General features: G+C 36.9%; 1 protein-coding gene across 2 annotated transcripts in view; it reads left to right on the plus strand.

The window, feature by feature from the left end:
• The window catches only part of LOC139470382 (cilia- and flagella-associated protein 221-like), a 219,124-nt gene that overhangs the window by 128,966 nt on the left and 76,987 nt on the right, over nt 1–13,171 (plus strand). For both annotated transcript variants that reach the window (XM_071252801.1, XM_071252802.1), the window contains exon 15: nt 2,853–2,933. In XM_071252801.1, the coding sequence (XP_071108902.1) occupies nt 2,853–2,933 (81 nt within the window). The remainder of the gene's footprint in view (nt 1–2,852; nt 2,934–13,171) is intronic.

Raw genomic sequence — 13,171 nt, forward strand, 5'->3', positions numbered from 1 at the left:
ACCGCTATTGACGCCTTGAAACGAACTTAAGTTGCAAGAGAATGGATAAACACAACATATATGCCGTACCATGACCTGTTAAAAGTCATAAGACCCCTTACAAGATAATGTATACAGGTAATCTAGGAGATTTAAGTGATGTCGACGTTAGTAGACTCAATAAAAACACTTCATACAATCATACTCGCAATGATGATAAGAAATGGACTGTGATCGAAGAAAAAATCGAGTGGCTACTAAAGATCGTCATTACAGCACCATATACGATGATGGGTAAGGGACATCAATTAACTAAGAAAATGATCAGTGGGATCGTACTTGGGTCTTATATCCCCTCAAAACGAAAAAGTGTGTTAGTCTCTCCCCTACCAGAAAACCCAGGTCATATGTTATTGAGCAGTAAAAAATGTTAGTTTAAATTTGGTTACTGAATTCAATGATATAAAACAGAACTTGAGTGCTATAAAAAAATCTTTCTACACTTATTATTGAAGTCTTGTTTGGGAATGCACCTGATGCCTTCGAGATATTACCAGGTCTATCAATTAAATGGCTCAAGAAACACGAGCGTTGACGTTGTAGTATTATTTACCGTATTTTCTTGAGTATAGTGCGCACCCATGTATAATGCGCACCCCCCTCTAGCGGGTTCAATATTTTGGAAAAAAAGAAATTTGAATATTATGCGCAGAAAAACTTCGTCAGTACAAATTCGAAATTTGAGATAAAAAATCACCAGACATGTTTATTTACCGTTTAAATAGTATTTATTGTTCTGCCAGGCATTGTTTTATATCTAGGGATTAAGATTACCTTGTGTATTTTCTCGTAAACTAAGCCGGAAACAGCAATCAGCTGTACACACGTTTTCTTGGAATCGACCGGTGATTCGGTCAAGACACACCCAATGATATAACTTTATAGGATTTTTATTGCAAGGATCGGCAACAATTGTATCTTAAACTATTTTATTTATCAGGAATAATATATTCCATTATTTTCTTAAATATATGCAGCCTTTACTAAACATATTTAAAATAATAATAACCCTAAGCGAAGCAGCTGATCGCTATTCCCGGGTATTATTTTTTACATGGAACATGTCTGACCAGTCACCGTCAAGGCTCCTGCGCACGTGAGCACGTGAGCGCGAGAATTTCATGTGATATGGGAGTATCACCCGTTGCAACCCTTGAGGGGGTCCAAGTTAATAAAAGTGACAGCATTTCTCTTACTAAGATATTTATGCCTCATAATATACATTTAATAAGGTTGATGTATATTCTCAAAACTTTGAAACAAGACCAATTAAAGACTATTATATGATATAATGATATACATTATGGGTTTATATCCGGTGCTTGATGAAGCATCTGAAAAGATGGATACTGTGGATGGATTTCGATTACATCAAATAAGCGTCATAAAACATCGATTAGAGAAGGGTAGGGAGCTTAGACTTGAATTGTATAAAAAGTATCGCGGGGCTGTGAATGTTCTCGAAGGAGTTGACACTACGCTTGTAACAGCTGGCATGGGACTCTGTGTAGCTGGTGTTGGTTTATTATCAACTAAAATCGCCGCGCCTATCGTACTTGGTATGGAAGTAGCGGCTGGATTCTCAGGACTGGCGGGAATAGAGATAAAATTTATTTCTCGTAAGTTGCAAAAGAAAGCATTAAAACACGTTAATATTCGGACACTTGCCGAAGCAAAGTTGAACAGCATTGAGGATCATATTTCAACAGCGAGGATGAGTTTTGTTTAGTGTTGTCAGAACTCACAAAATACAACGCAATGAAGCAGGAGATTCGATCTAATTCTTGTAAGACCAGTGGTATTAGCGAAGATGAGAAAAACAAGTTCATAGAACAAGGGGGACAACAAGCGTGTCAATTATTCCGTGTCAAAACCAAAGAACTGGTTGGAGATTAAAAATGGGATTGTTTGATCACATTTAAATGAATGCTTACATAAGTATATAATAACGGAGACAATCAAATGGCGAGAATTACCACAGGGTATATATTATATCAGTGATGTCAAACCAACCAAATACGGTCATTAATTGTTTCTTTCCAATTTCCAAAGAGTATATAGTCTGGTCTCCTAGTAAAATGAACAAAGATCTTTGTAAACATTTTGAATATCACTTTGTTCAATGAATGGTATGAATATTAGTGAAAATAATAGAGAATATTTTCAGTACAATTTAGTTTAATCTCATGACAATTGTTGAATCACATCATCATTTCAACATAAAAAATTCATAGGTATATGAATCTGGCTCCAGTGGAAGTGGTAAGTATATTTGCCTCATCGTTTGTTTCTTTAGCCAATCCATGGCCACATGTTTAGATACCTTACCCGCGGTGGCTAATTTTTGTATTGCTCCTATACCTTTCCAATATCCGTGTGGGCTATAGTAAATTTTGTTCATTATTATTTCATATTGATGATTCTTTTAATACGAGTCATGACGATCGTTAAATCGCATCATCATTTTGACATAAAAAATTTCCTCTGTAGTGGTGGTATGGGTATATAAATCTGGCTCCAGTGGTAGTGGTCCACAACCCTCATCATCTACACTACTTAAAGTCTTCAGCAAACTTTCTATGAGACAATTTCCTTCAAAGACATGGTCATTTGTTCATGATCCAGAAGTTATGTCAATAAAAAGGAAAAGCAGATGGTGTGTTTCACCTGATGTTTGAAGTGCTGAATGCAAGGATTAATAAAAATAGTTTACCCATACACACTGTCTATATATTTTTAAGGTATTCATTTTGGCTTTATTATATACATAAAATTCATGTTCAATATTTTTTGTTTTTATCTTTTGACTCCAGGCACCTGATGCATTAGGTGTGGTACCATTCAAGCCAACCGAAGTCTTTGTCAAGAGGAAAGTTCCTTACTTCAATCTCAAGGTATTGTGTTCACATTCAGTGTTCAAAACAGCTGCCTCACGCCTGCCACGTGCCGGTGACTTATAAATTGGGCTAGTAACATTTCTGTAAAGTAGGCCCGACTGTATAGTTGAAAATTCTAATCAATGCTTATTTATTACTTAAACTCTTCAAGTCAGTTTAAGTGTCATTCAATATCAAAATGGGTTGTCATTTTGCTTTCATTTCGTAGTTTATCGGAAACTGGGTTTTTGATGTACACTGCTTAAGACTGATTTGCTTGTACATGCGTTATTAGCTATGCATGTGAAAATCTGAGAACCACCACAAATATCACGTACATGTATGGTATTATGTCACTTACCAGCCTCGCCATTTTTCAGCATAATAATCTCAAGACTATTTCACTTCATATTGCAAATGGTGGCCACCATAAAGCAGGCCCAGTAAAATATGATGAGGGCTTGAAACAGTTTTTATTGACAAGCACTCATGGCCCGTGGAGTTTGGGAACTGATTTATACACTGTTCATTTCTGTCGTTCTGTTCACGTCGTGATCAATGAGGTATCTGTGGATCAGCCTGAAAAAAAGCATAAGAACTTTATTATGGAAATAGGAATGGGTGCCGTCCGTCCTTCCATCCATCCGTCACATTATGTTTCCTGAGTAGAACACAAAAACCATGAGAGATATCTTAACCAAACCTGGCACATATACTCAACAACAAAGGTTCCTTTGACACCAATATTTTAGTGTATTTTTGAAACAAGTAAAGTTTGGTTTTCAGTATTGTAGTACATGTATGGAATCAAGTCACAAAAACACAACTGCTACAGAAAAGCATGCATTCCATGCAAAAGATGACTTTTATGCAAGCCCCATGCATTTCACGACCCAAAAATGGGTAAAAAAACATATGCGTTAACGGGATTCCATATGCATTGTTGAGCATCGTGCTGACAACAACCACTCAGAAAAACAACCAAATTATGGAATTATTCAACATAACAAAATGCCATGCCTGTCCGAAAATGAGCGTCTGCCAGCCATTGGTATGCTTGAAGCAGGATCGAGTCAACGTGATGTTGCAAGACAATTTAACGTCCACAGAAACACCATTTGGTGTTTATGGCAACGTTGGCAACAGACGATTGCAGTCAGAGACTATCCTCGTAGTGGCAGGCCACACGTAACCAATAATCGACAAGACAACTGGATTCGAACAACACACCTAAGGAATCGATTCCAGCCAGCAACAGTGACTGCAAGAAGCATCCCTGGCCTTCGACGAATATCTTCACAAACCGTACGTCGCCGCCATAGATGTGCTGGGATTGTCGCCAGAAGACCCGCCAGACGTCCCATTTTGACAGGAAACCACCGTCAAGCACGTTTACAGTGGTGCAAACAGTGTCTACGCTGGACGACCATGCAGTTGGGACAAGTTCTATTCACTGACGAGTCTCGTTTTCGCCTCAGCCACAGCGATGGACGGATTCGAGTGTACCGACGTCGATGTGAACGTTACGTCAATCATTGTGTCATGGAAGCAGATCTGTTTTAGGGTGGCAGCGTTATGGCATGGTTTGGGATTACCATAGTGGTAGAGGAAATCTCAATGGACAGTGCTACCGCGACAAGATCATCGGCCCTATTGTTCTCACCGTTTTTGCCCAGGCATTACCTTTCAACATGACAACGCCCGGCCTCATATTACTCGACTTGTTCAGGATTCTCTTCAACAAAACAACGTGAATGTCATCCCCTGGCCGGCTCGCTCCCCTGATCACTTGCCAATTAAGCAAATGTGGGATGAGATGGATCGACGTCAACCACGTGTTCCACAGACACTTCAGGAGCTTCAAAACATGCTCCCGCAGATATGGACAAATATCCCACAGGACTTTGTGCAACGCCTGGTCAATTCCATGAGATGAAGATGTGTTGCTTGCATCGCAACCAGAGGTGGACACACACGCTATTGATTTGTAAATTGATATTTTGGCATGTTCATGTTTTTTATGAAATCACACATTTTCTGAAGTCAGTATGGCAAATTAAACCATTTGAACACTTCCAGGAGTCTTTTATCTGTTGCAACTGAAATTGTTTCAGATTTGGTAAAAAACATAACTTTGCATTAAATCTTATTCAATGTCACAGGAACTTTTGTTGTTCAGTATAGATAGGTCTAGTGGTGAACTGGTGCCTTTTTATAATTTTGGATTTTTGAAAAAATTGTTTTTCGAGTTTCCCTGGCGGTAGTGCTCGTTTCCGGAGCAGATCTTGAAAACCGTAAAATATTTCTTCACCAAACTTCACCATAAATAGGTTTAGTGGAAAACTGGTGCCTTTTCATACTTTGGGATTTTACCCAAAATATTTACCGAGTTTCCCTGGCAACGACTTTGCCTTAGACTGAAAATGTTGGTAGTGCTTGTTTCTGGAGCAGATCTTGAAAATCGTACAATATTTCTTCACCAAACTTATCACATAAATTGTAGCAAACAAAAAAGCATTGGATGAGATGACTAGATTGCGGAATGAAAGACTGTTCACCTGGACACACCCTGTAGAGGACATTCATGGTGATGGACTCAAAGTGGCTCACTTGAATGTTCAATTCCTCCATGCTCATTTTGAGGATGTGGAGAAGGATAAGTTTGTTGGAGTGGTTCATGTTTTGTTTCACAGAAACACACATCAAAGATTACAGTGAAAGAGACCTGCAAGGATATCCAGGAGACACTACACATAGTATTGCTGTATATGTTTCAACAAGTTTCAAGAACAGTTTCTAGCTATGTGATGTAATGTCATCTCGCAATTTTGTATACATTTACTTTCTTGTTGGCAAGTGACCTACGGCATGGACGTGTACCAGCAAAGCTCTCGTTTTGGACTGATTTAGACCTTCGGTTGTGGCAACAACATACAAACTGTAAAACATGGTATATATGGGAGTATATGGTCTGTAATGATTATTACAGTTTGTTGTTGCCACAATTTTTATTCCACACCACGAAGTGGGGCAAGGGATATAGGAATTTTATGCATTTCATACTTCAGATCATTGTGTGGAAACATCCTAAAACGTTTCCAGCTTTTTAGCTCATTTTGTCCAAACATCCCTTGCATCACCATAGCGACCACCCTAAAAATCAGGTAATGCACCCGGATCCCATGCAGCCTGACTTTCATGATCTGATCACCTGACACCCTCTGCCTCATCATTCTCTTTCTGTTAGCCTCCATGTGGAGACATGCTATATTTTAGACAGAATATTTTGGCCATTTTTTTCCTCAAAATTTGCTGGGAGTTCAGCATACTACTTGCAACATTATGGGCGAGGATCAGAAGAAACGTCAGGCCTGCAAGAAGTGTTGCTATATATATTCACCGGTGGATCCACACAAATTATGCTGTGACTATCAGGGGAGTTTGCAAACCTAGTTTCCGTTGTGCAAAATGTCCTCATCTTTCAGATGACCTTCCTCGTCTAACACTGGACAAAATATCATCCATTCCAAACAATCCAAAACTTGGAAATACCATCATTCCAAATGGAAATATGACCATTCCAAAATTTGTCAAGGTGATATTTCCAAGCTTGGATTTGTTTGGATTTGTTTGGATATGTTTGGATACAACATGTCATAATCATATCTGTTAAACGTTGTACATCTTTTGACCTTATGTGAGATTAGTAATGACATGAAAGGAAACAATTAAGAGTATTTTGGCACTATTTACCACGAAAAGACCAAATCATGAGCAAATTTAACTCTGTCGTTTAAAGTGGCTACTCTTTATATTTAATTTCTTATCTTCCTTGTCTATAATCATATGACATTGACTATGAACTTTGAACAATTAAACAAATATTTTGTTTTCCCATATGACTTACAGTTGTCGTAGAAAAAAGACTGTTTCGAGAATAGAGGGCCTCATTATTATAATTTGAACTAATATGCATATGTACATAATAGTACTAGGTATAAATGAATTTTGATAAGTGTTCGTACAAGAATATGAACTTCAAATTATCTCAGAATCATGCGCAACACATAGGGCTGGAAATTTTATAATTGGTCTGGAACTATCTGACGGTAATTCAAAACAGGGAACAAGATTTCGTCAAATGAATCATTGAGCCAGGAATGCAACGATTTAAATGCTGACAAAATGAATAAACATATCTGGAACAGAGTAGACTGTTCATGTGGGCAATTATATGCTACGTCTATTGCCAATGAAGTTTATCACCCCATGTTATAGCATTTGTTTCATATAAAAGATAGAAGGCAAATAAATGGGACAATTAGTTGTTATGATTAGCTTTACCTCTGTGACATATTACGCAACTAAAGGTGAATATGTTCATCAAATAATCAATAACAGTAATTAACCTAGTGTCCTTATTTATACACAATTTAATTACGTAAGTGTCTACCGTAAACCAACCCATACGGATCAGTATCTGCACAATTCCTCTAACCATCCACCACAAATCAAGAGAGGAATTATCGCCACCTTAGCCCAATGTGCCGTCAAAATCTGTTCCACGCCACAACAGCTACAAACTGAACTCAACCACATCCGCCATGTATTCACTAACTTCAACAATTATCCTACCAGCCTAGTTGAAGAAACAATCAACAGCATCCTCAGCCCTAGAGAGCGGCCTCCACGACAACAGACAGCCCCGTTTGTCATCAGTCTTCCCTACATAGGAACAGCCAGCCACCAGATCCGCAGACTGCTCAAACACCATGCCAACATTGATTCCAGAGAGGCAGGACAATCCAGAACATCCTCAGTGCCAATGGCAAGCCCCCTAAATCAAAGAAAGAAGACCCAGCTGGTGCCGTATGTCACATACAATGTTACTGTAGCGACTCCTATGTTGGAGAAACATCCAGGCCCCTACCCATTAGAATAAAAGAACACAAGACCTCAGTACAAAAGAAAATGACTCAAAACCAGCCATCTCCGACCACACCCAAACCCAAACCCACCCCGACCACAACATCCAGGATCTACACCGAAACGTCGCACTAATTGTAATAAAGAAGTTGTTCATCCATAGAACTCGTCTTACTTCATCACACCAACTTCTAAATGCCACTGAAAGAAGTCAAATCATACAAATCGAACATGTGAAAATAAAAGTAGTGACTAACTTTATGATCAAGGGTATAAATACTCAATTGTATCTATTAATCCTAATAGTATAACAATAAATCCTGTGTATTTACTGAGCATATTTAGATACATCCGGATCTACGACCGCAGTCATATAATCAATCAAGGAAAGTATATTAGATTGAATTAAAAATGTGCTATCACTAAAACAAAATTATCCCTTTACCACGTAAGCCTAAACCTGGGAGAAATAAAGTTCTGTTCTGTTCTGAAGACGCCGTCATGATTAGTTGGCGCCAGTCTAGACTGTCCAATCAACGTGAAATATACAAACCGTGATGTTACTTGACCAGTTGATGACACCTGTCAAACTCAAAGTGCCCCTGGTCATCCACCCACCATGTGTCATACTTTAGCGTACTTGATTGTTTAATTTGCAGTTACATCACTGTTAGGCTGAGTGATGAGAGAATACATTGTGTTGTTTTTGATTGTTTCCATTTTCAACGTGGTAACCTTAAAAGTGACTAACTTTTTTATCATGATAAAATGAAACATATTAAAATAATCAGAGGGACTGACGATCGCATTTTTCGCATAAATGTCATGCTCGCATTAATTTCATGATTTACTGAAGATAGATTTGAATATTTCTGAGCAACGATCATGTTTGGGTAAGGGAAGTAACCTTGTCTCCTCTTGCAATTGGATTCAATCGGGCGATCAGTTCCGAGATCGCAGCTTGACTGTTCGGTATGGTCGAAAAGGCGGCATCCATGTTGTTCACGCTCCGCTGATCATGGGGCCTCATTTGTCTGTATTCTGCTTATGAAGCCAGGATGCGCATGAAACATGGGTGTCAAAAAGAAATATATTTACCAATTATATATACGGTCAATTAGCCAGTTCAAGAGACAATACCCTGCTTCTACCACCTTTAGGTGTAATTACATCGCATGCCCCTGGTTCACAGTTCGTCTGATCTCCCGTCATAAAACCACGATGTTTATTTACCTGGAGCCTCAGACAGCGCCGACTTCCTGTGTACATGTACGTACATGGCAATAAATGGTTTGACAGTTGTTTGACGGAATCAGTCAATAATTATTGACACAGTGATGTAATTAAAATTTGTCACTATTCACAACTCCTATTTTGATTTTTCTATTTCTTCTCTAATATTTATAAACCAAACCTAAAAACATTATATAAGAACAATTGTGTTTTTAAAATGTAAGTTTTCTATTAAAACAACCTTGCAAGTAATGCTTCTACATCACAGCTGCCTCTTTAATTAAGGGCTGGAATGTTTTTGTGAAGGCAGTTAGAGCAGACGAATTTCCCCCCTCGCTGTACAATGAGGGTCGCTAACCATATATATGTATATGTTTTTGGCTTGATTTGATTGTCCTTTGGTGAAAACAAATGTTCAATTGTGAAAGCAAACCCTTTTCCCCTGAATGTTAAAAGACAGGAGACTTTTTTTTGGTCTGAAATATCAACGTTAAAGTCTTTTATATATTCAGAAATGCATATTATGGTAAATATTTATTAAATGCATGTCCTGTGTATATATTATTATGTTGATATGGTAAAATTCATTATCACAGTTTAAGTGCTATTCACAAATGTATGTAAATCTGCTTCGTGATGAATGAAGCATGGCAATGAATGTATGCATCTGATTCTTCATTTGTTGTGTATTCTTTGATGAGAATGAGTTTCGTTAATGATGATCAATCTCACAGATTATTTGATAAGAGGTTAGGACTTTAACTGGAGAATAGTTATGAAAAATATATATATAAGTATAGGTGGTCTGTGCACATGTGGTGAAACTGATACCTTATTGATTTGATAATCGGGACTTGGAAATCATAGTCATTAAATTGATTTTATAATATATGGTTTTGACTGTAGTACGTCCTGACATGATAATATTATGTTGTAAACAACTTATCCTATCTTATGGTAAGTAAATCAATTTTGATAACTTCCTGAATTCCAATTGTTCAATGAACAGAATTATTCAAAGCTCTGGCGTGAGACAACAATAAATTAGATGTTACCAAAGATTGTCCATTTTATGATCTTAGGCTTACTTACTTACTTATACTAGGAGATTTTACGTGCCCTTTCCGACTGAAGCGTATTTCGCACACATTGGTCATTTAGTGGTTTGAAAGGGAAAATGAAAGGTTTGCAACCAGAGAGGGGGGTTTAGTGGTTGCTTATATAAGATTTTGAAATTTTGAAATTTGGAATGAATGCCTGGGTGGTGTGGTGGGGACTAAGGGAGTTTGTTAAGGTGTGTTTGTTGGTTTATGTGGTATGTTTGGGTGGTTGGATTATTTTAGATGCAATTGATTAGGTCTGTTTTAGTTAAGTATACGCCTAGGGCTTTAAATTTTTCTATGTTATTTTGTGGGCTCAGGATTGCTTCTAGGGTAAGAGCCTTACTTAGATTTAGGTTCGTTTGTAATGTTGCTCGGTGGGTGTGGTAGTGGGTGCAGTGTAAGAGTGCGTGTTCTGGGGTTTCTAGGTGTGTGCAGTGTGGGCACTTCCCGGTTGTGTGTTTTTTCATTTTTAGGAGTTGGCTATTAAGTTTGGTGTGGCCTGTTTGGAGTTTGGTGATAATTCTATCGATTTTTTTGGAGGGGTGGAGGATTTTTGGTTTGGTAAGGGTTTCTTTGAGGATTTTTATGATTTGAGTATTTGTATTTAGATAGAGGTTATGCCATCTTTGAGTGATTTTACGTTTGTTGATACTTTTGATCTCTGATTTAGATATTGGTAGCTTTAGCCTTATTTCAGGTATTTTGAGGGATGATCTTAGGCACATGTCGGCGCACTTATATGTGAGCTGTCTTGACGACTGTCTGTTTTATAATTAAATGGCAGCTGCCATCCAGCCGAATACTTAATCTTGAGACCTATTATTGTCTTGTCGAGTCAAGTGCGGGTCTCTCTCTCACCTTAGGGAGAATGCGACTGTAAAAGCCCCTCGCTAGACAGACAAGTAGTGAATGTTTGAGATAAGTTTATTATTTATTATATATAGTTTAAACCCAATAGATAATTCATAGTCTTTTTATTGTTCAAATTACTAATAAAACATATTTTAACTTGTTCCTTCTAAACATACTTCCAAACAATTCCAAACCATTCCAAACTACTCCAAGTCATTCCAAACATTTCCTGTGTTGGAAATATGTTTGGAAATGTTGCCAATCCAATTTTGGATTTTCCGTAAAGATCGATCCTTCCAAGCTTTGGAAAGGTTGGAATGAGCGATCTTTCCAAAGCAATCCAACATTCATTCCAAATTGGAATGGACGCTCCTTGGACTTGTGTAAGAAACCCAAAGGTACGACTAAGGCTAGCATCCATCCAACCCAAAAATCAGTGGTCAAGCAACCACCATCAGCCACGATCACATCCCAATCAGTTGGGGAGGATGCCGTCTCAGACAGCTTTTTGCATAATGAGATTCCCTGGTCACACTTCCAGAATATTGAACTTATTAAACTGCCAGTATTTAGGTACATGTATGTGACAACAGTGGAAAACATTGAGAGGATCCAAGATGAAATGACCACCTGCAGTTGCCATGGCGAATCAATCGGATCCATATTCCATAACCTGGGGTAGCAAAATTATCTGAAGAGAGGGTCTGAAGTACTTCCCATCAATTAACTTGCATTAATAAGATATACAACACAAATTTAAATTCATGTGTGATTTTTTATTGAAAAGAATTGTTGGGAATCCAAGAATTATTACTGTAAACAACTAAACATGCAAATTAAAAAAAATATCTCATGAGGAAGAGAATTTATGGATGTTAACTTCTTTTTATAAGGAACACCACCTTGTATTCCTCATTATAAAGAAGTTGACATCCATCAATTCTCTTCCTTATGTGTATCACTTCTAAATGCCATTCAGAGACTTTAATATCTCAGAAGTTCAAACTTTAATCAACAAAATGAACTGTTGACATCATGACTGTTTAGAAGAAATATTTTTTTTATTGCAACAGAAAACACATGCCTATAGGACATAACACTAAATAATATATATTTCATTTTTTACAAATCACATGTGAAGTGACAAGTATTACATATACATGAAATAACATACATTTAAATGCAAGTATCAGGTAGCTGGGCACCTGGAGTTCATTAGATATTGCAATATACATCCCAAGCATGCCTCACAAATTCTAGTGTGAACATGACTTTTCCTTAAATAATAAAAATACACGCAAACAGGGATTCAGACCAGTTCCTTTTCTAGGATACTGACTGATTGTCATCCATAATGTCATAAAGTTGAAAATGAAAATGTCCTGAAACCAGCAAAATCTCTGTCAAGTTAATATGAAGCTTATTTTCAACATAATTATAACCAAATCTCGAACAATATGTAAATAACCAATAAACACTAGCTCTTGTTCAATTATCAAATATTGACAATCTCCTCAAATCATGGTAAAGATTTACCTTTTGGGTTAAATACATTTCAATATTCATCACAGTTATATATGAAATGTATTAAGAATTAATATAATTTATTCTGTATCTGAATTGATCAGGCACTCAGGGTGTGACAAAGAGATACTGCTTTTGATTTTACAAATTGTTTGTATCTGACTTATAAATGACTTATTATCGTTTTTAACAGTTGTAATATTTCACTTAAATGTATATTAGTAAGCTTCCACTATCAGTGAATAAGTTATTTTGTAAAAATTCTAAACCAATAATTTTCTTATATCAGTTAAGAATATTTTTTTATTTCAATCTGTCAAAATATTTCCTTCTCACGAAATATTCCTGTTCTTTCTAACCTTGAAGGGATGATTTCCATTTCACAAGAATGGGATCAGGTAATTCATTACTGCATGGGTTGTGTCTTTACATAGAAATGTTGAAATATTCAAAGCATAATTTAATGGGAATTAAATTAAACAATTTTGCGGGAAAGAAAACCATTGACAATGACAATATTTCTATAATAATAATAATTATAATTATAATAATAATAATGATAATAATATTTCAAGAACTATGCTAGAGTAATTTGAAATAATACACTCGAGTAATTTG

The sequence above is a fragment of the Haliotis cracherodii genome, unplaced genomic scaffold, assembly GCF_022045235.1.
Source record: "Haliotis cracherodii isolate W230 unplaced genomic scaffold, xgHalCrac1.p SCAF_20, whole genome shotgun sequence".
Lineage (NCBI taxonomy): Eukaryota > Metazoa > Mollusca > Gastropoda > Lepetellida > Haliotidae > Haliotis > Haliotis cracherodii.